The sequence below is a fragment of the Molothrus aeneus genome, chromosome 3 (genome assembly GCF_037042795.1).
Source record: "Molothrus aeneus isolate 106 chromosome 3, BPBGC_Maene_1.0, whole genome shotgun sequence".
Taxonomy (NCBI): Eukaryota; Metazoa; Chordata; class Aves; order Passeriformes; family Icteridae; genus Molothrus; species Molothrus aeneus.
Genome location: NC_089648.1, coordinates 52,006,355 through 52,033,066, shown reverse-complemented (window position 1 = coordinate 52,033,066; position 26,712 = coordinate 52,006,355). Strand labels below are relative to the sequence as shown.

Below are 26,712 nucleotides of genomic sequence, written 5' to 3'. Positions count from 1 at the left end.
CCACAGCACAGCTCTGCTGCCCATCCTCATTGGGACATAATCAATGGAAATCAGTGTCCTCAGGGACAGCTGTCACTCTTCAGGGGCATATAATGGGTTGTAGGGAGTGGTTATCCCGTGACATTCTTTCAGTCATGAAGCCAGCACTTGGCAAAAATTGCTGATGGCAGCTGTGAAGCCAGGTATGATTTACCAGACACAAGTCTACAAGTGTCTGCCTTTAGTATGTGAGGCTTTGGCAAGACACCACACGTGAGCTTGCCCATGGCTGCAGTCCTGCAGCTTCAAGTTGCAGTAGGCATGCTGGTGGCTCTGCTGCAGTCGTGTTTGGGGTGGGTAAGTGGCTCTCCTTGGTAAAGCAACTGCCTGATTCAGCTTTTTTAGGGAGGTTATCACTGAAACAAACAAAAGAAAGAGAACCAAAACATTGGTTAGAATTTTCACTCTGACAGAACAACATTTTTGCTTTTCCCTTTTCATCCAGAATTGGGATTTTCACCAGATGGAAAATTTCTCATTTCCAGCCAGCTACTCTGGCTGGCACCAGGAAGCACAAATCTCAGCAGAAGCCAGTTCACAGCACTGTAATCACCGCAATTGAATACTTGGTTGCTGTTGCTGCTAGAAACACCGACACAGTTACACCAGACTGCTGGACAGCAAGGGCAAGAGGACTGACCAACCCCTTTTAGCCTTCCCTTCCCATCTCACCATTTCCTCTTGGATGCCACAATGCAGATGAAACATCGTCTCCTCAGACAACTCACACACAACCTGCCTGCCACACCTGCAGCTGAGCCACCGGACGGCATTAAAAGAGTACTTTGAGACCTGAGAATTTACCCAAAGACACTACTCTCAATTAATGTGACACCAGGAAGCATAAAAGCGTCCAATTCCTGATGGGAAGCAGACATGAATGCTCAGCCACAGAGCTGCTGGCCCTCAAACTGATGTCTGTACACACTTTAGAAGACAATGCTGCAAAATCCAAAAGGACAACTGACAAACTGCTCAGTTTGGCAAAACATGCCAGACCAGCCACCCCGCAGCACTGTGCCTCTTACCCAAGCAAAGGGTAATGTTACATTCTCCCAGCACAAGACAAGCACTAAAAAATATGCAGATCTTTAACAAAAAAGAACATGGTCCAGAGTATTCAGCTGGCAGATCATTAACCTTTAATACATTTTGTGACATATCCAAGACATTTTTAAATCACATTTCATTAGTATATTCCAAAAACATAAAACCCAAACCCCCAAACCCAAGAACCCCCTACCAAATATTAGTTTTAGAAGTTACACATATATAAATACAGTTACAAAAAGAAGAACATTGCCTTAATAATTCCAGTTACAAAACATAGATGTGTTTGCTAGGATTAATGTTTAAAGTCACTGATCTGAATTTGAGTAAGCCAAAGGAGTCTACCAAAACTAATAGATTTGTCACATGAAACAAGCATTCAGTTATTAGAAGTCTTGTCTATTCACCATGAATTCCACATACTCTACTCTGTGAATACAAAGTGTACTAATATATTTACACTCTGAAGTCTAAACCACAGTGTAAAAAATATAGACCTCTTCAGGAATAATGACATCTCTCTTACATTTTCTATACAAAATACTGCCATGCAGTGTTCCTACCTACCTCTCAGTTAGGGGGGGAAATGATCTTTTTGCCAGTGTAGTGATGTACAGCTTCTGTACTGCTCTTGTGAATTTTACTTTGCAGTTCCCTCAATTTCCAGTGTAAAGCTGTATTCAAGTCTACAAATTCAAGTGTATTTAGAGCTGCAGTGTCCTCCTGGGCTGCCCTCAGGACCTGGCAGGACTGCAGTGCCCACAGCACCAAGCCCATGCAGAACTGCAAGGTGCATCCCAGCTCCTTGGCAGCTTTCACAGCCATCATTTGAAGGACACTAATACTGGATCCATCTCACAGGAGTGACACGAGAAGACACCTCAAGCCTGTCATCAATACAGACCTTATTTAACGAATGGTCAGCAAAGGCAGTACAGCTTTACACAGCCCATGTTTGTTTTCAGAGAGGGATGCAGGTGTAAAGAGACTAAAGAGACCACAATAACATGAGGCTGCTTTTAGCCACAGTGCAAATTATTTAAGACTTCAAAAAAGTGACTGTGCACTGCCATTTTTTCATCTAAAAAATACTGATTTCTCATCAGTACTGTTAGGGTATCCTAAACATAAACAAACAAACTCAAATAAGACATTGCTGGTTTTCTCTGTATCTACACCAGCAGATGTATTTGGGCCCCAGGAAATCAAAACATTTGTGGTAATTTCCAGTGAGGCATTACAATCACCTGATTTTCTTCCTGCCTTACCTTTTTCTACCTCAGCTCCAAACTGTAAGCATCAACTTTCTTGTCAGGGCCTACATCTGTTGTGCTCCACCTGAGCATTTTCAATGCTCTTCTTTAAATCAGCTACAGAAAAGTTTCTGTATGAGTAACACGAGCCAGGGATTTGAAGGTACCAACTTCTTGGAGTCTCCCAAGAGCAAAGAAGAGCTGAGCTCATCAAACACATCTCCAATGTGAACAGGCACAGAACTGCCCTGTCTGACCAGACACACACTGTCCTAAGGAAAGCAGTCTCACAAGTTGCTAAGATTAGGAGGGAAATATACAAGAAGATGAACATTTCTTTTCTTTTGTTTTCATTAAAACAACCACAATTTTCTAAGCAAGGCAAGCTACCAACCTGTCCATTTCTCATGCAGAAAAAAGCAAGGCAAGCTACCAACCTGTCCATTTCTCATGCAGAAAAACAGATGCTGCATCTGCTGACAAATGTGGGTGATGTTTTAAAAGAAAAGGCAAATGACAAAACCTCCTAAAATTGGGTCACTAGGCCAAAGTGCTACCTTAATTCACTTGAATATTAATTTTTCAGGCTCCAGTCAGGCTACCCTACCATGGGCAGCAAACCACAACTTCGCAGCAGTCACGTACTGCTTTCTCCCCTTTGACACAACAAATAACCACCTCATTTAATTGTTTTTAATCCTGTCTATAAGATTTTATCCCAGCTGTATATTTATCTGCTTTCAAAGCAAGCTTGGTTATTTGTTTGTTTTTTTTTTTTGCTAAAAGAAGATACCCTGGGCATGGACTTTCTTTTTGCCAAGTTTGTATTTGTTTTGGATGTATTTTGAGAAAGAAATTGGACAGGTGCCTCAAGTTCAAGATGTACAGGAAATTATTCAGCAGCAGATACTATAGACACAGCACCCTTGTAATTCTGCAGATCCCCTAACAAATGTTAGAAGTTTCTGTGTTACACCAAACACAGGACACAACCAGGAAAGGATGGCAAAACCTCAGTCTCACAGTTCTGGGGCTAAAACATCCTGAATGAACTTCAGTGTACGTTGATACAGGAAAGCATCCTTCTTCTTTGGCTTGCAAATATTTAGATGATTAACATCCACTGGAATAAGGTCTCCAATTCCTATGTCTGGAAAAGGAAAAAAAAAAACAAACCAAAAATCTACCAGAGTTCATAAGACAACCTAGACTGAAAATAACATCTTGCATTAGCAATTTCTCTCTCAAAAACAACTTCTCCTATCTTCAGTAAAACTCTTTGTTCATCATTATTTTTTCATGTGCTAAAAGCATCAGTACACACAGTTATGGCCTGATAGAGCTCTGTGCTGCCACAAAACCCGCACTGGCACATGAGACACCGTTAGGTCAGAGTTCTGCTGTCTTTGTTTGAAATACACAAATGTACATTTCTCCATACAGACAACTTTGCTGAAACAAAACTTCATTTACTGATAGCGCGGTCCTGACTGAGGTTTAAGCATGGATATGATCAGGGATGTAGTTTAATGCATGGTAACTTGAATCTAATCACCACTAATTGCCCATATCCCTTACACAAATACTTTGACATGGACATTAAAATTTGGACTACAATGACCCTGAAATATGCTGCAAATCACTAAGCACATTTCCAGATAAATGAAATATTTACATTGCTTAGTTGTAGAATACAAATATTCCATTTTCAGCTACTGATTTTGGGCACACTACAGCATTTATTCTTTCTTGACAGCCATCACTGCTAACTTTCCAGTTAGGATGCTGTGACTGCCACATCCCAGTTTATTGTCTATTCTCCCATCACCTAGAGAAATCCTCCATTTTGCTTTGACTTCTGTATCTCAAACCATGTAAAACTACACTAGAGCAGGATGAAGCTCTGCTTTCATGTGCCCAAGCAGACATGCATGAAACAGGGAGCTGTTTGCCCATCAGCCTGTGTTTTGAACAGTGGCCTGCTACAGAACTGCTGGGTGCCCTCTAAAGGTTTTCAAGAGCACTCATGTGCTAGGTGTCACCCCTAGAAAAGGAGACATGTTACAAAATTACAAGTGCACAGTACTCACTTGGGTTCTGTTATTCAGCCCTCTTTTTAACCTTATTTTGTTAAATAATAACAAAAAAAAAAGTTCAGTTTTTCAGTTCTTTGCAATAAAACTGCATCAGCAACATTTTTGCAAAACATTGCTGCTCAAGAGGATCTGCTGCAAAAAACTGCTAAATAGTAACTCAGATAAACAGGGATGTACAGCCCACCTTTTTCAGAGTACCTAACCCTGCACTCAAGCTTGTGGATTTAGCTGGTGGAAAGTGTGATCTAAAACCTAACAAAGCAGTGGTTTCTGGCTTTACAGATACCTCGGGCAGTGCAAAAGAAAGACTGAAAATATAAGACTTAAAACAGTTTTCTAAGTTGAACACACATAAATAAAAGCAAGGGAAAAACATGTCTGGTTTCCCCTTCTCCTAAAAAAGGCAAAAAGATGGAGGGAACTCTTCAGGAGGCAAACTCTATTGCTGGAGTTCACGAGATGTGGAAGGTAAAGGATTCTTAACACTGAAAACCAGCTTTGTGACTTTTTCCTTCCATTAGCAGTTGGCTAATTTTCTTTCTTAGTTTTTTAAAGGAGCAAATAAAGGAGTTTACAGAAGCATCTGGAACACTATGCAGCCTACCTATTCAAAGATAAACCACAACTAGTCATAATTCCAAATGAAAGAACACCAACATCAGACCAGGGTCTACCCATCTTTTTTAACAGATATTATTCTGATTTCACAAAATCAAAACAAACAACTGTTATTTTAAGATCTAAATGTAGCTGCTTCTGATCTCAGCAGTCAAAAGTTTAAACAAAAACCCCCACACTGTACTAGCCTTATTTTTCTACACTTTTTACCATAATATTTATAACCTTTTCTCGTTATTGATGTTTACATCAACAGATATCAAATGAAATAAATTAAATGGCTATTTCTCACTTACCTGCTGACTCTACAGGTACAACATGCAGTTTTAACATGCTGCCTATGTGTGTGGGTAGAGTTTCTGCAAAACTCAGCACTGAAAATTTCTTGTCTTTGGCAAAAGACAAGAAGTCATCATTCAGCTCTTTAAGGGCAGGAGAATCTGAGAAAGAGCAACATAATTTTTACAGTGTTATAAGATTATAGCATTCTTCTGGCAAGGGTGAGAGATGTTTTTATTACTATGACAGTAAAAGGTGTAACATTTTGTTTGTAATCCCTTTTTCCAACTAGCATAGGCAACAATTTCTTCTGACTCCCCTTTTCCCTTCACCTCTGCAATCAAATGAAACAACTACTCAGAATTGCTTGCAATAATTCAACACACAACCCAAAACAAAAAGGAGGTTTGTTGTTTTTCCCCAGCTTTCTCTGACAGCACAATGAAAAAACTGAAAGCACCAAGAACAGATTAGCAGAGTTCCTGTTGCTAGATGGTAGCAAAGTGAACATACCCTTGCTGAGCTCTTTAACCTCCACAGATGGGAAGAGGAGATATCTGGCATTTATAGAATATTCAGCCAGCTGGGAACCATGGTGAGGAACGCTATAAAATATGATTCCTCTGGTGTTGTTTACAATTTTATCCATTTCTGGATTCTTGGAAGCATCCACCAGCATCTTTTTGACTAGAAGACCTGGCAACAGAAGCTGAATTAATGCAGGGATTTAAATCACTGGGAAATAATGACCATGCTATATTAACCATGAGACAACTAACCATATTCTTGCCTTGGTTGATTAGTCCTTAGATTGTCAAATATGTAAGATTAACTTGAAAAAAACCCAAATCACGCTTGAGGAGGCATCAATATAAAATGTCAATGAATGATGCAAATCCAAATTTGATTTCTGTTATGTGTTGCTAATGACATTTACTATATGCCTGATCATGGAGAAAATTTTGCCTCTGGATTTCCACTTACATGAATTTCAACTCATTGAGTTTTTAAATCAACACAGTAAGAACAAACAGCAATAACAATCCTTTCAAAATGTATATGCTATTAAATATAATGCATTAAGAAAATAGAAATCTGTTTTTCATTTTTAGGTCTTTGCCAATTTTTTAAATAAACTATTCTGAATAATTGCATTTCTACCTGAATTTGGTTAATGGCTTATTCTGAAATCTTTAATGCAAATAAATGCTTTATATCAAACAGGCAACACGCTTACCACCCATGCTATGGGATACCCACACCAGAGGTCTGTCTCCAATCCCAGCAGCTTTGAGCTTGTCAAGCAGCTCACTGCTCCTGAAAGCAATAGACTCCCTGCACAGAAAATACAAACACAGGCATCATGGAGCATGATTAAAAGGCAATGTTAAAAGGTTAAAAGGCAATGTTAAAACACAATGCATTTTAGTGCTGCACATTTATGAAAGTGAATTAGGTAAACAAATAATAATTATTTAATTATTGTTTCTACATTGAAAAAGACCAAGAACTTCTGTAAGGATCGCTTCACAAGGACAATGGGAATTGAGCTAAATTCAATTTCTTGCTCTTGCTAGGAAGTCTTTAATTTTGCTCAGCAAATATTTCTGTTTTCTTGACAAGTTGTTTTAGGGAGTTTTAAATAGTTTCATTATACACATTGTAGCAAAACAGTTGTAATTCTATGAAAGCAACATCAACACATAATGAACTTTACACTCTGCAACATGAACACACCTCATACACACTTTGCTAAACAATGCTCAAAATATGGAGCAATGCACAGAAATTTAAAAACTAAGTGCATAATCAACCAGTACATTTAAAAAATCACAACCAATGTCAGTTACACTTGCCAGACAATCTCCAAATGCTCTCTACTGGAATAGTATGAAAGCACAATAATCTCCATTTTATAAACAAGAAGACTGAGCTGTGGAAAGGATAAGCTACACATTAAAGTTTGAAAATGAATCTGTGGTAGAACCAAAACAAAACCAATGCCAATGCCCAATCCAAGCTTGAAAGTGCAACACTTGCACTTTACTTTGCTCCTTGCAGTGTAACAAGAATCAAACACAGAAGGCCCTTCAGTAATGAAAACATCAGGATATGGGGGCAACCACTGTGCAAAATAATTCACTTCATCTCTATTGGTCTCAGCATTCTCACTAGAAATTGCTTTATAGCACATATGAAAAGAATAATCAAATGTGTCTTTTCAGATGAACAGTACGCTCTAGGCTAGCAGAGAGACATAAAAATTCACTTTTGAAACAGTGAATGAGACTGTATATTTAAGATCAAACCTAAGGTTGTTTTTCTACTGCAACCTCATTGTTGCTGCTAGTTAAAAATATCTTCAGTATCTTTCATTTATTATTAACCACATAAAATTATCAAATATTTTGGTTGGGTGATCATAAATAGTTGGTAATGCAATTTTCCATTTTGTAATGAAAAAGATGTTATCTTTGGGAAATAAAAAGGAAATCTATGTTTATTTCTTTTAACATACTTGCTCCAGACAGACACAAGAAGAGTTTTCTTAGAATCATAGAATCATTTACGTTTAAAAGACCTACAAGATCATGGAGTCCAACTGCTAGCCCAAAGACAGACAAGTCCACCACAAACCCATGTCCCTAAGAGCCTTATCTGCCTGTCTTTATATTATCTTCAAGGATCAGGACTCAACCACTTCCCCAGGCAACCTCTTCCAGGGCTTGACAATGCTTTTAGTGAAGAATTTCTTCCTAATACCCAAACTCCCCTGGTGCAATTTAAAGCCAATTCCAGTCTTCTTGGACCTGCACAGGTAACCACCTACATGCTCCTTACTGTAATTTTTCTGCCTAATTTCAAATAGGCAATTAACAGTCATGTGTTCCTCATTTTCTCCCTGCTAACATGTTTTCCTTAATGCAATAATTGCCAGAGAGGGGAGGGAATGAACAAGTACCACGTTCCCAGTCTATTATACATGTTGAATTTTCTTTCTTCCCTGCACAAAAAACACTATTAATTTTCAGATTCTTAACCTGCAAGCAGCCATGCACCTGCCCTTGCTGCAGTACACAAGTCGAACTTGCAGTACTGGTTACATATTTAAATATCTGCATAAATGTTTGAAGGATTCTGATTTAAAGATCACTGAACCTAATAACCAAATTCTATTCAAGACAGAAATCCTTTACAGGCTCAAAGTGTTCTTATTTTTCAACATGTTTGGAGGTAGCATCTTCCTCTAACCTATCCTGTTCAAGGTCAGTAAAAACAGCATTTCTCTGGCATGGGTGAATTGAAGATTCTGATTGAAGATACAGTTATTGTATTATCTGATTGAAGATACAGTTATTGTATTTTATCACCAAAGAAACATTTTTTGAATAGCAGTATGTTTGTATCAGGAACAGTGTGGCCAGCAGGACTAGGGAAGGGACTGGTGAGGCAGCACCTCAAGTCCTGTGTTCAGTTTTGGGCCTCTCACTACAACAATGACATTGAGGCTCTACATCAGGTCCAGAGAAGGGCAATGGAGCCAGTGAAGGGTCTGGAGCACAAGTCCTATGAGGAGAGGCTGAGGGATCAATTAGCCTGGAGAAAAGGAGGCCCAGGGAGGACCTTACCACTCTCTACAGCCACCTGAAAGGAGGGTGTAGCTGGGTGGGGGTTGGCCTCTTCTCCCACGGAACAGTGACAGGGACAAGAGATAACAGGGAAGGTTTAGGTTGGATATTAGGAAAAATTTCTTCATCAAAAGGGTTGTGATGCTCTCAAACAGGCTTCCCAGGAAGTGCTTGAGTCCCCATTCCTTGAAGCTTTTAAAAGGCATGTGGATGTGGCACTTAGGAACATTGTTTTGTGGTGGCCTTGGCAGTGCTGGGTTAATGATTGTACTTGATCACCTGAAGGGTCTTTTCCAACCTAAATGATTCTATGAAAATATATGCTTCATTTTATCAGGAATATAAAGCCACAGTACAGTGATTTTTTTGCTGTGCTTATGAAGCATTATTGTGTCACTTTAAAAAAGACACCTCTTAAGATATAAAGTTGTATTTTCATTAACTAATAGCATCATTTACTGTCTCCCTTAACATGAAGCAAAACAGACTGTAAGAATTCATGAAATTGCCACATGTAGCTATCCATGAAGCTAAAAACTTCAGCATACCATGACTATACTTAATATTTCTCCTAATTTGATTTTTCAAAGCAACAGTAAAAGTTAAATTGACTCTTTCAGAGTAGGTGATCCCAATGATCAGCTTTACAGGTCTGTGTCCTGCCCCTGCCTCCAAACTGCAGATGCTGCATTTCTTACCTTTGAGCCTCAACAGGACATTTTGCTTTCCAGTCACTCAAATGAGTGTCATACTCCACAGATATGATTCTAAGGGAAGGACAGTCTGTAGCAAGCCATGTCTAAATTAAAGAAAAGCAAAACCAAAGGAGCTTATAATTGATGTACTTAAATTCTTGAAAGCAGTGGAGAAAAGATGTTACTATGGGGACAGTATCAAGAAAGACTTTTGCTCTTCAGTTAATCCCCAAATATATGTTACACCTGGATTGTCATTCTTTTATCACATGCTGGTGAACTCTAGATTGTTTCTGAGGCACAAAGCAGGCAGAGAGTGGAGATTCATCTCTAACTCGTGCATTCCTGGCTCCCTCTCCTGGGTGAAACGAGTTACTAAGATTACCAACAGGACTGATCAGTTCAAGTTTCACAGAGATACTTTTAGTGGCTATACCAGTGTGTTTGCTTGGAGCAGTAATTACTTATTCACCAACAATACTAAAATAGCAATCTGCACAAAGTAAGGTACTCAGACACCTAGGTAAAAAAGGGAACTTAATTTAAAATGTTATTATATAAATCTTCCTCAGCAATAATGTTCCATTAAAAAAAGAAAAAAAAAAAGAGAGAGCATAAGGAAATCAGCCATTGCCACCTCTTTCACTAGCAAGTGAATGATGTTGAGAACATAAAACTTAGCAGGGATTTTTCCTTGCAAGAACAACAAACAAGTCATTAACAAAAACTTATCATCAGGAACTTGGAAACTGCCATTTGTATAACAGACTACAAGTAATTGAATGAAAAAAAGACATCTGCCAGACAGTGTCCTTCTAGATGCTCGGGACAGCTCTCCTGAATGAGCAGCCACATGTGAAAATGTTACTGTTTTTTTTACCTTTGGCCAGCACTGAGTGTATTCCTCTTCCCCTTCTGAGGCCCTTCTATCCAAATGCCGGTCAATGTCCTGCTGCCGCCAGGTTTTAAATGCTGCTCCCAAAAGCCCATGAACGAAGAGGATGTCTGCTCTGACAGGCTGGCTGATCAAGCAAAAGGAAATTGTAAGAGATATGTGGTATCTGTCCTTTTAGCAAATTGGAACTTTTAACCTAAGGGATGCCAAAATACTTTTTTTAACATGACATGTGACTTCTTACCTTATGGACAACATTTCATGATATTTCAAAGAGCATACTCAGATAAAAACAACAATTAGGGAACCACACAGAAGAAAGATATGAGGTATGGAAAGTATCCATATCATAAATCATAATTCTCTATAATGAAAAACACCTTTCCTGCCAGCCACTGTTCATGTGGCTTGGTAGCTCCAGCCTTATTATCACATTAGATCTTCACTGTAACCAGAGTAACACCAATGACCCAGGGAACAGTTACTACTGACACCCACGCTGGAGACTGCTTTAGTCCCAGACACACAACCACTGTTACTGAGGATGAAAATTTACTGCAACTTATGCCAACATGTGCTGTTGCCAGTAGAATAATTACAAGGCACTATATCCCAAGAAAAAGTGCAAAGGTTAAACAGTTGCAACCCACACAAAGCAGCAATTAATTTCATGTCTTGTGTTCAGATTTTCCATGCATTACAGTAATACTCTGTCCACACCTAGGGACTGCTCCAACCACTTTTACTGTTCTTCTACTTGAGAATCTAAATTCAGTCCTTTCAACCCACCAAAGAACAGGAGAGGCAAGGTAACATCAGTACAGCAGCACTCTGATGTCAACTCTTCCAAAGTTTTGTAACAGAACAGCAGAACAAGTAACTCCAAGTACAGTATGTACAATGACTCCTACTTTACCTGCTACGATATTGTGGATGTAAGACATAAACACCATCTGCATATTTTTCTTTCACCATGTCCCTGTCTAGATTAGCCAAAGCTCTGGATGCATGAGAAGACTGAATGATGTATGGGGATTTCATTACTTCAGCAAGAACAGAAACCCAACCTACATTGAGAAAAGGAAGGGGCAGGTCAGCTAACAGAAACATCATCTGAACAACAGAATTCAGAAACATCAACCATCAAACCATACATCTGAAAATAGATGTTAAAACTTAAGAACGGCAACGTCAAAATAAATTATTTCAATCTACTCTTTACCTCAGGAAAGTAAAGGCTAGCTAAGTGGAATCTCCTAAATTCAAAAATTCAGATGTATTTTATGACTGTTCATCTTATGATCTGAAGAAGAACCCCTTCTCAGAAGAAAAATAAAGTGTATCAGCAGGTCAGTACAGCTGTAGCAAGAACAGATCTCAGATCTCTTTTTGCAGGTAAAATGCCAGGAAGATGGAGACAATGAAGCTTAAAGCATAAGAAAGGTATAGAAAACAACCTACAGGAGCAATGGCAGGTAAAAAAATTGATGCTTGCTGTGAAAGTACAATAATTTCTAATTTTAAAATCCAGCATAAGAAAAACTCTCTTGTGATTAAAATATCTTCGCTATTCTAAAATTTGTATACTATTTATACATTAGAAACATAAGACAATTAAATTGGATACAATCTTCAATAAAATTTTAAGTCAAAGATAATATGGCTGACAAAAACTTTATGATACTGTACCTCAGGCATAAAATTTTCTCAAATATGGAAGGGAATTGTCATAGACTACTGAGAAATGTAAAGGAATGTTTTTATGTGCATATGCACAGGTTTCTTTAAAATTCTGATAAATCTTGTTGCTAGCAAAAACAGCCTATAAATCAGTTACATTACAGTCAAGTCCATAAATAAAACCTGGGAATTTACTTCATGAGCATTGTTTCAAAACCATTCCATTATGTTGTTACTAGCATAGTCGGTAAGCTGCTAATTCAAAACCATTTACTGTAAACTGAGGAAAAGAACAAATTGACATTCGAGTTTTGCCTTAAACTAACAACACTACTAGGACCTTTGAGGACTATATTCTTTATTTAAGAATAATGTATTTAAATTATGTTTCTAAGCAGAATACATGCTGACCACTGTGAAAGTTGTACTTAAGAAGAATACTATCGGAAGTCTACTTTCAGTTCTCCAAACACAATGGAAGATAGTCTGACTAAAACTAGCTTGGTCTCTGGTTTTGCATTTCTCAGTCAAGATGAAGAGTCAAAAATAACTGTTCAGAATCAAAAGTAAGTGCTCTACTCCCAGATACCCCATCACAGCTACTACACAGTGCATTACTGTTTTTCTTCTTCCTGTGCCAGCAGTTTTTGCAAGAAAAAGAGCCTTAGAGGTTCTTTCTTCTTATGCATCATCCAGCAATAAAAGAGAAGCTTTATCAACTCTGGACTAGCAGTATCCAACTGCTCATCTCTGGAGTTTGATTCACTGTCTAAAATTCCTTTTGTACTGAGGGCTCTGTCCCAGGGAGCTGCTGACTCTCCTGTTTCAATCTCTTCTTCTACATGTATGGATTCAGCAATCATTAGAATTTAAGAATTGTGCCAGAGCCCAGGACAAAGGCCTTTATGTCCAGCTGCCTTTCTTCAGAAGTGAGCAGTATGGAAGCTGCAGACCAATATAAGAATAAGAATACAAAAGGACAACTATACAGTTCTGATTCTAGTCTATACACTCAGATTTTCAGCAGTCAACTTTGTTTCCATTTGTAGAACTTTATGGATTTTTCATTTCATGAATTTGTCTCATCACTCTTTGAAGCTCTGTGAGTCTTCAACTACCATGTTTTGTGGCAACTTTTATTTTGGTCATGCAATATATGGAAAATACTATTTATTTGTTCTCTCTTTTTATAATTTAATGTACAAGAACCTTTGGTCTTGCATTACAACAAACAGCAGATGACCATTCCCTCTTTGCCTTCTCTATGCCAGTGAAGAGAATTTTATAAATCTCCATCATATTCTCTTTCAGTTGCTTTTTCCATGCTAAGTATCTTAGTCTAGTTATTTGTTCTTCATATCACAGCCATTGCAAATTTTTAATCACCCTCACCATCTTTTCCCGTGCCTTTGCTACTTCTCCTTTGTGTAAAAATGCACACTGTATTAAACAGGCAAACATCTGCTTGGATTTATAGAACAGCATATTGACATTTTCTATTTATTTCTTTTATTTAATTATCTGAAACTTTTTGAGTAGAAATCTACCACTGAGAGAGCTTTCCTTTTACCTGCACGTACTATGGATGAGTGCAGATGTTCATCCAAAGCCATATTCCCAATAATGCGGATTATGTTCCTCTGGATCTTTGCTGAATCTTTACGTAGCTGATATATCCTCTGTAGTAGCTGGAGGCCTCCTTTAGCTTCAATTTTATCACAGTGAGAGGAAATCTGGCATTACAAAGCAAATGCAGTGACAATAAATAGACATTCTGCAAAAGGTTAATTCATAAATTAGGGAGTTTTAAGAAGCAGGTATAACACAGCCCTTGTTGCATAGAAATTAGATTAATCTAGAATTTATTATGCCATATTTGAAGAGGAAATAGATGTTTTAATATGCAAAATGCATAATTCCTATGAATTGACAACTTTAAAATCTCTGAGTATTACCTCTCTACCCTTCTTCATGTCTGAGGGAGATGAAATGGTCTCCACTTGGCATGATCAAATTTCAACTCAAGTTCGAGAGTCTGAACAGGTCAATTGTCTGTATTTGCTAAAGCACTATCTCAACCAGAGCCACTTGTCCACCACCCAAAATGCAATCATTATAATTCCTTCTCTTCAAAATGAAAAAGATTTTTTTACATTCCAAATAGTACTGCTATCATTACTGATCCTAAGACAAACAATTTAGTCCAGATGAATATGCAGAGTAGCTTTGGAACTGCTGATATCCTCAAGCCTGTAGCTTTCAACAGGCATTTGGAATGAGTACAGTCACAACTTGCTTAAACTGAAAATCTCGAATATAACAAATTCTAGACTAAGTCAGAATTTCTATGTATGTGAAAGATGTGAAAAGAATACCAGGAAGCTGCACTTTTTCCATCCCCATTATCAGTAACCATTTGGTGTTCTCGACACTGTTTTTCAGCATTCTAGGCTTCCGAACAATTAAGCGTACACAGAAAAATGTAGCAATAGGAAACAAGAAGCAACACTGTTACAAAATGTCTTCCATACTCCTCATCTGTGTCTGCAAAAGCACACTGGTCCTGGGAAGACCACTGTATTATTAGCTGTTTGCTGTGCAATATTCTGCCCAAAGAATACCTTTGTGCATGGGTAAGGTTTGCATTCTGTTCTGGTTTCTAATTAGAGTGAATTCATGACACTATTTTGCTTTGTGAAAACCAGGCATTACATCCTCAGAGCTGCCCTTTTACCTCTTCAAAGACACATACTTTTATAGTACAGGGGAACTTGTAAGGGCGAATAAGAAACAACAACAAAACTTACAGACACTTCCTCATGTGAAAAAAAACCCTACTGTGTTACAGGAGAGTGCTCATTTCACACCCATCTTGGCTGTTTAAACATTCTTACAGAAGGAGAAAGGGGTAGGAGACAAGGAAATGACAACTCCTTCCCAATACATGAGAGTGCATTAGAGAGGAATGTAGCTATAAATGTAGACATTTATAGCTATAAATGTCTATAAATGTAGCTTTTCAGTTACAGTTTAAAGACAAATTACCTTAGAATGCTGTACTAAAGCCTGCAGGCAAAAGAGTTCCACTGTCTCTGAAGGGACTTTACTCAATGTCTCACAATATGGAAGTCCATTTCCTCCAAAACACCATAAGCCTCCCTGAAATGAAAAACCATAAAAATAGTAACACATTTCAAATGGCTACATAAAAAAAAAAGATTTCTAATCTAGAATGTTAAGTGTGTAATGATCTATAGAAATTGCTTTAAAGAGTGCACAGCATGCATGCACTTCTCAAAACGTACAAATTACACAACAGTACATCATAAAAGTATTTACTATTTTTAACTGGAAATATTAACTACATTTTCAGTGTGGTCTCCTTAGTCTATTAACTTCAAAACATAAAAAAAAGGGGGAAAATGTATTATTTTCATTTTGTTAATGAATGTCATCTTTTAAGATCATTTGCTTAAGCATAAAAAAGCAAGAATCAGCGTAACTCTAGACTTGCAAAACTTAGAAGAGGAGGAAGAAAGGTCTTCAATATGTGGCACAGCCTCAGAAGACCAGTCTCTCAATCACGCAGCAGAAAGACCAACATAACCTCGATAAAAATCAAAATACTTCCAAGTGTGATGTCTTACCAAAGCTCCCTTTGTAGCACGAGCTCTGGCTGTGAAAATAGTAAAGGAGTGATAGTGTAAAAATAGCACACATAACTCTGTCATAGAAAATAAGGAGTTATTGCACTCTGGAAACTCTAAAAGAAGACTGACAAGCATTGTTATTAAAATGACATTCATTTTTGTTATTGCATCTCATAAAAAATAACAATCACTGATTAAGAAAGTTAGAACTTTTAAACAACAAAAAGTAAAATTCACAAGAGAGAGTGGATGAAACTGACATAAATATTATTTTTAAACAATAATGGCACTTTAAATGACATTCCTAAAGCCACTTAGGAAGTTGCTGCACAGACACAGTTGGAGAATTCCTAGATCCAGGTCCAAACAGACCATAGACTACTGCAGTTCTGGTTTGGGGGACCTATTTCAAAGAGGCACTTCCAAGTGATGTAACAGAGTTTACTATTTAAGGTGTGCTAATAACCTACCATTTCACTAGAGACTTAAGAGAGGTTTAATAATCTCATCAGTAAAAGAACATTCAAACAACAGTAAGATGAAATGTGAAAAATCATTTTATGATTTTTCTATAAGGGGAAGGAATGTTTTCAACAGAGTGTTGAAATGTCTGCTTAATGGGAAGGCTTGTAAGATATAATCCTTAACTACACCTTTCAACTAGTACGGCTAAAAATATAAACAAGCTTTCAAGCAGACAAACTGTATTTAGAAGAGATCTTGCTCATGTTCTACACTCACAAAGTGTCTGTACTTCTCTTCCTCTCACAATGATAAAAAATATAGAAAAAGATTTATATCTTTGAGCTCTGCAGGCACAAACAGTTCTGTTCTGCAGATGGAAACTCACCATTTGTGCAGCAAGAGTCTGGCTACTTTCACGTAACGCAAGAGATGTGAAGTACTGGACACATGGATCAAGCCCAGTCTGAGGTAAAGACACCAACAACAAACGAAGTTCATCCTCTATGGGATAGTCCTGTGAGAAGTAAGCATGAACAGCTTTTAGGTTATTTTGTTCAAAGCAGGAAGCAAAATGCAGAAGAGAGGAATATCTGAAATAATGGAATCAGCCATACTAATGAGGCCATAAAATCTGAACCTTGGACTTAAGTGCTCTGCAACTTCAGTTTAATAGTTTTATCTGTAAAGACTTTAGAAACTGATAATTACAAAATCACCAAATAAATTACAAAAAGCAAGGTTTACATTTCATATTTTGGTGACATTATCCTGATGGTTCCAAAGACCAGAAGAAAAACCAATTCCTCTTGGGAGAGGAATCTTAAAAGTTCATCCTTAACTAATAGAAATTTTCATAGAATCATAAAATACTTCAAGTTGCAAGTGACCCACAAGGATCATAGAAGTCCAACTCCTGGTCCTACACAAGACCACCCCAAGAATCACACCATGTGCCTGAGAGCATTGTCCAAAAGCTGCTTGAGTTCTGTCAGGCTTGGGGCCATGACCACTTCCCTGGGGAGCCTGTTCCAGTGCTCAACCACCCCCTGGGTGAAAAACTTTTCCTGATATCCAACCTAAAGTTTCCCTGACAGAGCTTCAGGCCATTCCCTCAGGTCCTGTCACTGGTCACCAGAGTGAAGAGATCAGTGTCTGCCTCTCAGCTTCCCCTCATAAGGAATTTGTGACTGCAGTGGTCTCCCCTCAGTCTCCTCCAGGCTGAACAGGCAAGTGACCTCAGCCACTCCTCATGTGGCCTCCTCCAGGCCATCCACCATCTCTGCTGTCCTCCTTTGGACACTCTCTAATAGTCTAATATCTTTTTTATACTGCAGTGCCCAAAACTGCACACAGTGCTCAAGGGGAGGCCACACCCCTGCAGAGCAGAGTGGGACAACCACCTTCCTGATCCACCAACTTGTGATGCTGTACTTTTGGTACTGCAACATTAAAATTAATGTATAAATTATTAGTAAAAAATGAAGACATTTCTTTTAATGTTTGGTCTGAAAAATTAATATAACAATCCATATATTGATTGATAGATTCAACAAAGTAATTTCCTTTGCTCACCATCATTGAACTTGCCGTTATTCTAATTCTTTGATAAAATCAGAGATGGAGATTTATTTGCTTATAGTTGCCACAATGATTTGCTTCAACTTCCTGAGCAGCAGATTGGCAACACTTAGCTTCAATCACCTAGCAATCCACACTGCTGTAAAAATATATCCACAACCATATACTGGTGTAACCTAGTATTTTGAGGACTAGCAGGTAGAGATCCACTATCACATAATGTTACAAAGGCAAGAAAGCAAAAACTGAGAACATCACACCCAATCAAAGCTGATATTCAGAGTTCTGTTGGTTAAGATACACAGGTATTTTCTGACAGGGCCTTCTGCCCCTCTTCATTCTATTAGCATTCCAAAACACCTTGTATATTATAGTTCATATGTGAGCTCTGTTTGTTGAAGAAGCTGATGACATGACTCCTCAGACCATCATATATATAACATATACATACATTTAAAATGTGTTAAGCTAATTTTTAACTTAAAAATAAAGCAAGGCCAAATTTATCCAATAAGGATCTGCTGGCACCCAAAAGCTGGCAGTGAAGAGGTGGGCCTACAGTAGAGCACCAAGTACTACTGAGGAGGCAAAGGCCTCCAGGAGCATGCTCTGCTCCTGTGTAGGATTCTGTCAGTGTCAACAAGGCAATCCAGGATGATTTCTTCACATTGCCTACTGGATAGAGACAAGCAGTGTGTCTTTCAGACTAGTAAGTGGCTCAGACTTCACTGCTTGTAAATATGTCATGTGGATAACAGTCCAAGAATAATAATTGATCAATACTTCCAACCTTATTTCTTTCCATCATGCCACTCCCTAATGCAGATATACCCGAAGGGTGTATCATATATTAGTTTTGTATTTTGGTATTTTACTACTAGTCAGTTACTTTAGAAGAACTTTACTTTCAACAAAGTTAACAACAAAAGTAGTAAAAAAGAAGTAAGCAAGTAAGAATCATCTAATGCCCACTTTCCTTTTACTTACAGTCTTTATTTTTGGCAATGGTGGTGGAGGCAGGAAAAAGCGAAGGTCAACATCTTTGGATCGAGCCAAACCTATAGCAGTCCTTTGATCACAGGTTTGAGCAACTGTGACATACTGATAATCTGTTGTACAAGAATGTTAGAGTTAAAACTAACCTTAAATACTTAATTTTGTTTTAAATGAAGTTTGTGATCTACTTTGCAAATATACTTGAAAAGAAGAACCATCTCTCTGCAGTCTACTTACAAAAACCTTTTGATTTTCTAACCACAAATTGCAAAAGTTAAAAACTGCAGATTTTAGACCAGCACTACACTGAGCTGAAATACACTTGGGCACTAACTGTTCTTTATAGGACAGTTTGGTAATTCAGTGGCAAACTGAAGGAAAAGAAAATAAAACCTTGAAGTGGATCAACGCTTTTTTCTACAAAAATTTTCTTCTATTCCTGTTACTGTTATACAATTCTAGAACAAAACTGACAAGCCATTTAAAAGATACTTTTCACAGTCAGAAGATTGATACTTTTCACAGTCAGAAGATTGTAGATTGGCAACACTTTTCCTTTGGTGGAGGTAATTTATACCTGCAAACTGAACTCGCTGGAGCCGAACACTGTCCTAGTTGTGAAAAATCAGCACATACTTTCAGTCCTAAACTTTGACTTGGTTTTGAAGCATCAGGTTAAAAAAAGCCTGTTTCCCTCATGAGGCAGTTGGCAAGAATAATTAGTGTTTGTGAAATGTCCAAATACTTCAACAATGAGCACTTCAGAGAAAGGGAGATAACAAAAGGCACTAAATTTCTGATATTGGACATCTTGTGCTCTGAAATCACCTGCTAAGAGTATTCATCTACACAGAACAAAACTCAGTTTTGGTATATCCTAGCTTTGAAACATTTTCAAACACAGTTTGCTGGTGTAAATTCCCTGCGGAAATTATTTAGAATTTTAAAAAGGCAATTTGAAACAAGATAAATCCCATGGTGTGGAATTGCATTGGAAAAGTGAAAGATCCACAACTGACTAAATCACTGAAACAAGAGTCCAGAATGGAATGTCACCTAGTTTATGTAGCCTGGTGGTGGAGAGGAAAGGAGGAAACACAAACACATACACACACCTCCCCTTTACTTGGGGTTTCAAGGATATTTGCTGCTAGAGCAAGAGGGAGAACTTATTACTATTAAATAATAACTAGGGCAAAAAATGTCTTACAGATAATGCTCGCATGTACCAGCCCTCTACCTGTGGTTTGTCGTTACAACCTATCAGCTCCTAACCAATTTTTATTAACTTAACCAATGACCTTAAACTCATTCTTACAGAGGCTTTTAAAAAAAAACACTAGCAAAACTTGTGACTGCATTAGCAATCCCAACAGAAAACCCAAGGAACTAAAGAGCATGAACTGCTCTCCATGCCACAGCAATGGTTACAATCCTGTGGTGGGGAAACTGAGAGATGCCTGCACTGCAGACACTCACTGTATCAGGGCATTAGGAAAGAACAGCTACTTGATATGTAAATAATTCCCCCACATTTTAGACCAAATTTCAGAGCATATTTATGCTTCTTGCAGCTACTAGCTTTTCTTCATGTTGTCAGCAGACTTGGAACAGCTAACTGAGACTCTGTGGAATTTTTGGGACAAATTAGGTTATATCAGCATACATTTACCATGCCAGTGACTGTTGCTTGCCAGGTCTTGTACAGCCTGCAGTCGGATTGCTTTGTCTTCTGACCGAGTTCTCTTTAAGAGAAGCCATAAGGCACACTCATGATCTTCTCCATCAAAGGTACTGAATTGTTCTTTGACCAGGAAACAAATTAAATCCAAGTTATTATTAATGAGCATTTTAACCAGTCACATTTCTATTAGTGGAGTACAGAAATATGTCGTTTTTAAATATTTGAGTATTACTTGTTACACTCTAAATTACTGTGAACATTTTAACCTTAAATTAGTACAATGAACAAGGACAGAATGACATCAGTAAAATGCTGATCCTAAAATGTTGAGATTGTCTCATTTTAGTGGCACCAAGTTGATATTACATGTATCTACATGACAGACACAACCCCTGGCTGGCACTTACCAACCAGAATTACCAGCAGGAGCTGCAAATTATTAGAAACTCTTGAGGGTCTGACCTTGAAGAATTAATTTCATAAGATGACAGTGGAGATGCACATTGCTATAATCATTTAACAGAGAGTTAAATGAGAATAGACAGTATGCCTCAGGAGCAGAGTTTCTGATAGGAATGGAAATTCTTGTTTCAAATTACTTGAAAAAGCAGTAACACTGATCCAAAAAACTGTGCTGCTTTCAGTTAATATTGTCAATTTTGATGAAAGCATACATACTTTTCTAGAATGAGATTTTGAGAGTACTTCATCCCACAAACACCTTTTTTACACAAAAATGATATCAAATATTAACTTGGTATCTTAAATTTTAAATCACTTCTGAAACAAGGAAAAAAACAACCCTCAAATATCCTTATAACCATCACTTTCACTTACTTTAAGAAAATAAATTGTTCTAATACACAGAAAATAGTCAACTGACTGATAATCAGACTGATATAATAAATATAAATATAGAAATTGTAAGCTATATTATCACTATTTCAAGGACAAAAGAACATGTTAACTTTGTAAGAAAAAATGTTTTACTCCCTAATTGCCCTACTTCTTACTGTTAAAAAACAATAACCATAGATAAAGTCCTACTTTTAATACCTACCACTAAAAGGCCTCCGGAAGATTTTAGCTTCTGTTTCTAGAATTCTTCTCACTGCTTTATGGATTTCTTTTCTGGCTTTGTATGTAATTCCTACAAGAGTATTTTTATATTACTGGAAGTCTGAAAGACACTTCCCTCACCTCAAATTTCGTAAATATATGGAAAAAGAAATATACACACATATACATATAGACATTGTATAAAGATAATTATTTGATATATAGAGAACTATGTATAGAAAGAACTATCTTAAAAAAACCCCCAAACCAGTCAGCAACTTAAAATAAATTTGGTGACATTTCTTGGTAACAGATTTCAGGAAATATAATTTTACTTGTTATGTAAGGGTGACCTCCAGAAACATTCTACTCTCTTAGAATTCTGTTTTTAGAACTCAAACAATTATGCATCTTACCTTGATATTCACTCGGACTTAGAGAAGCTGTACGTACGTATATATAGGATTTCAGTTTTTCTTGATGTAGAGCTTGAGTATCGATTTTCAGTAACTTATTTAAGGACAGGACTTCATAGGTAATGAATACAAAGCCTCTTTAAAGAAAAAAAGAGCTGCATATGAATATCAACTAAAACAACATAATAAAAAAATAGCAATCACATTGGCATAAACCATAGAGATTTTACAAAATACATAATAGTCTGTAGATTATTTTGATTTAGCAAAGTAGAGAAAAGGTTATAAAATACTTGAAATTAGTTATAACTATCAGAAATTGTGCTTCAAGACTATATTCTACCATGTCTAACGTCCCCTAATACTATCACATTTTTTGAAAGATGCACGTATTAAAATTTTAACCATATCTTTAAGTTACATATATGTTCATTGGTTACAACTTACCCTAGTATAAGTGATCCAGTTACCTTTGCAACTTTTCCTTGAAAAAATCAAAACCAAATGTCAAAGTTGTGTGCATCACCTCAATAAAAGCACAGTTACCATTTGATTATCAGACAGTAAGAATACAAATCATTAAGAACAAGCTTTTAAAAAAATTCTATTGCTCTCTAGCTTTCAAGAAATTATTAGCCAAAATTTACAACTGGAGAAAACATTACTTGATTCACATTTCCTGCTCTCCTAAGCAAGATGATAAAACATGTATCCTGCCAGTGCCATTTACTTTGAATATTGCTACCTCTCAATTGCATGCACTGTTCAGCTATCAGAAACAACAGTGAACTTTCTCTGCCTGTAACACTAGCAGTGATTTGGAACTCAAAATCATTTTAAGGAGTTAATGTTTTCCTACATGTTGCAGCTATTTCTTCAGTGTATATTATTACATACAGGACTATGTATGTTTTTGAGAAATCCTGCTGAGTTTCCATAAGCAAATATATTTAAAAAAATAATTCCATTTAATCTAATGTATAAAGCAAACAGATAATAAATACATGCTGCTTGCAACAATTTCCCTTTTAAATAAAATTATTCCTTCCAGATTTCAGCTACTTTGTATCTACAAAGTCCATCTGATTATCTGGATATAAGGATCTCTATCCAGAGAAACTCTTATCATTACCAGCAGCAGCAAACCCAATGTAACACATCTCACCTATCATGAATAATTTCTTTTCCTCAGCATGAATTGGGAGACTTGCCCCACAACCACTGCTATCAGCTTCCATCTTTGTGAGGCCATAAGAATTTTGCATGCAGACAAGAGGCATCAGCTACATGTTGAAGAAATAACTGGCAGAGAAGTTTGAAAAAGAAAAAAATGCAATGCTTCCTGTAGAGGAGAAATTGAAATATCCTATCTTTAATGCTCAGAGATAAATTTCAGAACTGTAAGATTTGTCATTATATGCTGAAGACACCAAAGAAAACAGTGACTAAGCAGAGCTTGAAGTAAATAAGGAAAAAGAAATAATAGAAACAAGTTTTATTCACTGTTTATGAATGTAACTATTTCATGGCTCTAGAGATTACAAAAAAAATCAGATACAAGTGGAATTGAGGATAGTTTAAGGAGATCACATTTAGTTAGGGAATGACCCTCATCTAGTGTTCATATCTGTTCCCAGATAATCTGCTGGTGTCATATTACATATCACCATGCAAAGCAAGGTCAGAAGCAGAGAGCAGGAACAAACAGAAGCTTTTAATCACTAAGCATTCAAGGGCTTAAAACTTCAGTATTGTTTAATTAAGCATGGTGTCATGTCATTCCTTTTTATTAACACTTCAGATCAATACATAATGAACTCTACTTACTGATGTCATACCAGGGTAGGCGTTTTTTTGTGGTTGGACCAGAAGTTCCTATTTTTCTGTAGCAAAATACGCAGTAAGCAGCCACTGACATTCTGCATATTGAGGGGGAAAGAAAAAAAGTAATGATTGATTTGAGAATTACAGCAGAAATCCTGTAGCATTTTTTTCCTGACTTTTTACAGCAAAGGTCATGATGGGAAAGGTCATAATAAACCATGTTTGTGTCATTTCACTCCATATAAAGCACTCTGATTAAAAAACTCTATAAATTTCTCAAATTATGGGCTGAATAATGGGCTGAGTTTCAATTATAAGAATAGTTTAAAGCAGTTTTTTTATAAATTACATTACTGTTCATTTTAGTGACTAAGTATCTCCAATTAACTTCTCTGCTTCTAAGTTTCCTTTCCTACTTAGTCACTCTTCCCTAAATACCAGATATGGTCCTATCTCCATCAAGACATTACTCAGTATGACACGAGCTTTAATACAACTTAGTAAACAACCTCTTTTAAAAGTTCATCATTTATTGTGTTGGCAAGTTCTATTTTGACTAACAAGACTTAAAGAGCTACTACATTAAAACGAACACTTTTTGCATACAGTGCAGAAGTAACATGAAAATCCTATCTTCTAAGTGAAATTTTAGTGTCTGCATTGGTATAATTGCATTGGTGCAATTATACTAACTGAGTTAATGTGTTTATAGGGATGTAAAAACACACCAGTATCTCATATACTAATCAAATTCTTGTCAAATTAGCTCAATTTGACACAATCACAACTCAAAATGATAAAATGTCACATGTGTAAACCTGATGCTGAAATATGGAAGCCTGATATTCTCCTTGAATTTAAGGTAATCTCTACAGACCAAGAAAAGTGTTTATATCACTTTTATCATCCGTGTCCAACATCTGAACAAGGGAACTCTTTTTGTGTCCTTCCTTTAACATGTCTTCCCTCCTCTCTTATTTCCCCAAAAGTTTTGATTTTTCCCTTCTCTCTTGATTGTGTTTGGGAGATTTTTGAAAAACAACAAGCATTACCCCAGCATTGTCAAAATCACTGCAGACTTCTTTTTGACTTGTCATTTCAACATTTTTTATCCTTTCATTTCAACAGAGTACAACACACTATGAAACACTTTTAAGACTTTGACCATCAGTCCTCCAGAGACACCTCTCCTGCCTCCGAATTCCTTGTCTCAGCTCCTTTACCACCTTTACTCCCAGAATTACAGTACTCACACGTCACAGACATATTTTATGAAAAACCTTTTGTTAGGATCTTTTCTGTTAAGAAGCTGAGAAGCTTCAGCTTCTCCATGTTTTGCTGCTTTGGAATGTGATTTGGAGAACTGTTTACCCAGCATGTGAAATTGTTTTTACTTGATGACCAATGACAGCCACCTGTGTCAAGGCTGTGAGCAGTCACAAGATTTTATTTTCATTCCATTACTTTCTATTGCTAGCCTTCTGATGAAATCCTTTCTTCCATTCTTTTAGTATAGTTTTAATGTATCATTTTCTTTTAATATAATCTATATAATAAAATAATAAATCAGCCTTCTGAAACATGGAGTCAAGATTCTCATCTCTTCCCTCGTCCTGGGACCCCTGCGAACACCACCACACTCACATTTACTCTTCTCTCTAACCACAGTCTGAAATAAACATGTGGTTCAGTGACAGCAGGTGCCACAATTGTTAAAATTTAAAACATGCACTGCAAATACAGGAGGACAAAGTGAGCACCGCTCCTCTGCTGCCAGGAGCTCCTGTTCAGGTCCAAGAGCAAGCATCAAATTATCAAATGTTAAGGGTCTGGAATGGACCTTAAAGATCACCTAATCCCAACACCCCTGCCATGGGCAGGGGAACCTCTCACCAGACCATGCTGCTCATGCTCTCATCCAGCCTGGCCTTGAACACTTCCAAGGTTGGGGCATCCACAACCTTCCTAAGAAATCTGTTCCAGTGTCTCACCACCTGCACAGCCAAGAATTTCTTTCATAATATCTAATCGAAATGTCTCCCCTTTTCGTTTGCACCCATTACTCCCTGCCCTATACCACAGTTCCTGATTAAGTGTAGGACTTAATCAGTCTCTGACCTCCCTGTAGGACCCCTCAGACACTGGAAGGTTGCCGTGGGGTATCCATGCAATCTTCTCCTCTCTAGGCTGAGCTGCCCCAACTTCCTCGCTCTTTTTTCACAGGGGACGTGCTCCAGCCCTCTTAGCAACTTCGTAGCCCTTCTCTAGGCTTGCTCTAGCAGCTCCGTGTCCTCCTGATGTGGGGGAGTCCCGGTGAGGTCTCACCAAAGCGGAGGAGGGGGCAGCATCGCCGCCCCGCCTCAGCCGGTTGCTCTCGGGGCTGCGAGCGCGCACTGACGGCTCTCGCTGAGCTTTTCACGCTTAGGCACATACAAATATAACGCAAAAGGACCCATTTCGCACCGTTTCACAGCCGGCCCAGGCAGCTCCGAGCCCCGTCCCACACCGGGCTGCGGTCCCCACCTACCCGCCAGTGGCGGCGCAGCTAGAGCTTGTTAAAAAAAAAGACAAAAACACCACTGCAAACCCAACTTTAGGCAATGCAACACATAAACGGGCAAGCAGCCAGGCGGAGGTGGCTCTGTGCCTCTTTCCAACACGAAGGAAAAGCGCACCCGTTACCCTGAGCCCTGAGCCCCGACCCGCCCGCCCTGCGCCGCCCACCATCCCCGCGCCCCCCGCCCGGGCCACAGCTCGCACCTTCCGCCTGCGCCGCCGCTCCCTGCGGCGGGCCCCGCGCGCCGCG

The 26,712-nt window shown here is 37.9% G+C and overlaps 1 protein-coding gene across 2 annotated transcripts; it reads right to left on the bottom strand.

Annotated features, from left to right (window-relative positions):
- Positions 1 to 1,158: 1,158 nt before the first annotated feature.
- On the bottom strand, positions 1,159 to 26,712 carry SERAC1 (serine active site containing 1). Of its 2 annotated transcripts, XR_010783369.1 has the most exons (18): positions 26,667 to 26,712; positions 23,910 to 24,001; positions 22,530 to 22,566; positions 22,083 to 22,219; positions 21,668 to 21,757; positions 20,596 to 20,727; positions 18,915 to 19,036; positions 16,735 to 16,863; positions 15,280 to 15,393; positions 13,805 to 13,967; positions 11,471 to 11,621; positions 10,540 to 10,681; positions 9,663 to 9,763; positions 6,573 to 6,670; positions 5,849 to 6,031; positions 5,353 to 5,496; positions 2,780 to 3,492; positions 1,159 to 2,736 (listed from the first exon to the last, which is right to left on the bottom strand). XR_010783369.1 is itself a non-coding variant. In XM_066546923.1 (17 exons), exons 2-17 carry the CDS (start codon positions 23,998 to 24,000, stop codon positions 3,362 to 3,364), a joined length of 1,965 nt encoding a protein of 654 aa, XP_066403020.1. In that variant the 5' UTR covers position 24,001; positions 26,667 to 26,712; the 3' UTR covers positions 1,159 to 3,361. The 2 variants fall into 2 exon arrangements, 1 of the variants encoding a protein (XP_066403020.1); XM_066546923.1 differs by having other exon boundaries at positions 1,159 to 3,492.

Bases quoted from the DNA above. Each gene is read 5' to 3' on its own strand.
- SERAC1 (XM_066546923.1), bottom strand. From the start codon at position 24,000: ATGTCAGTGGCTGCTTACTGCGTATTTTGCTACAGAAAAATAGGAACT. The intron at 21,758-22,082 runs GTAAGATGCATA...ATACTCTTGTAG, and splicing joins AAGTCCGAGTGAATATCAAG to GAATTACATACAAAGCCAGA. The intron at 3,493-5,352 runs GTAAGTGAGAAA...TTCCTTTTCCAG, and splicing joins TGTACCTGTAGAGTCAGCAG to ACATAGGAATTGGAGACCTT.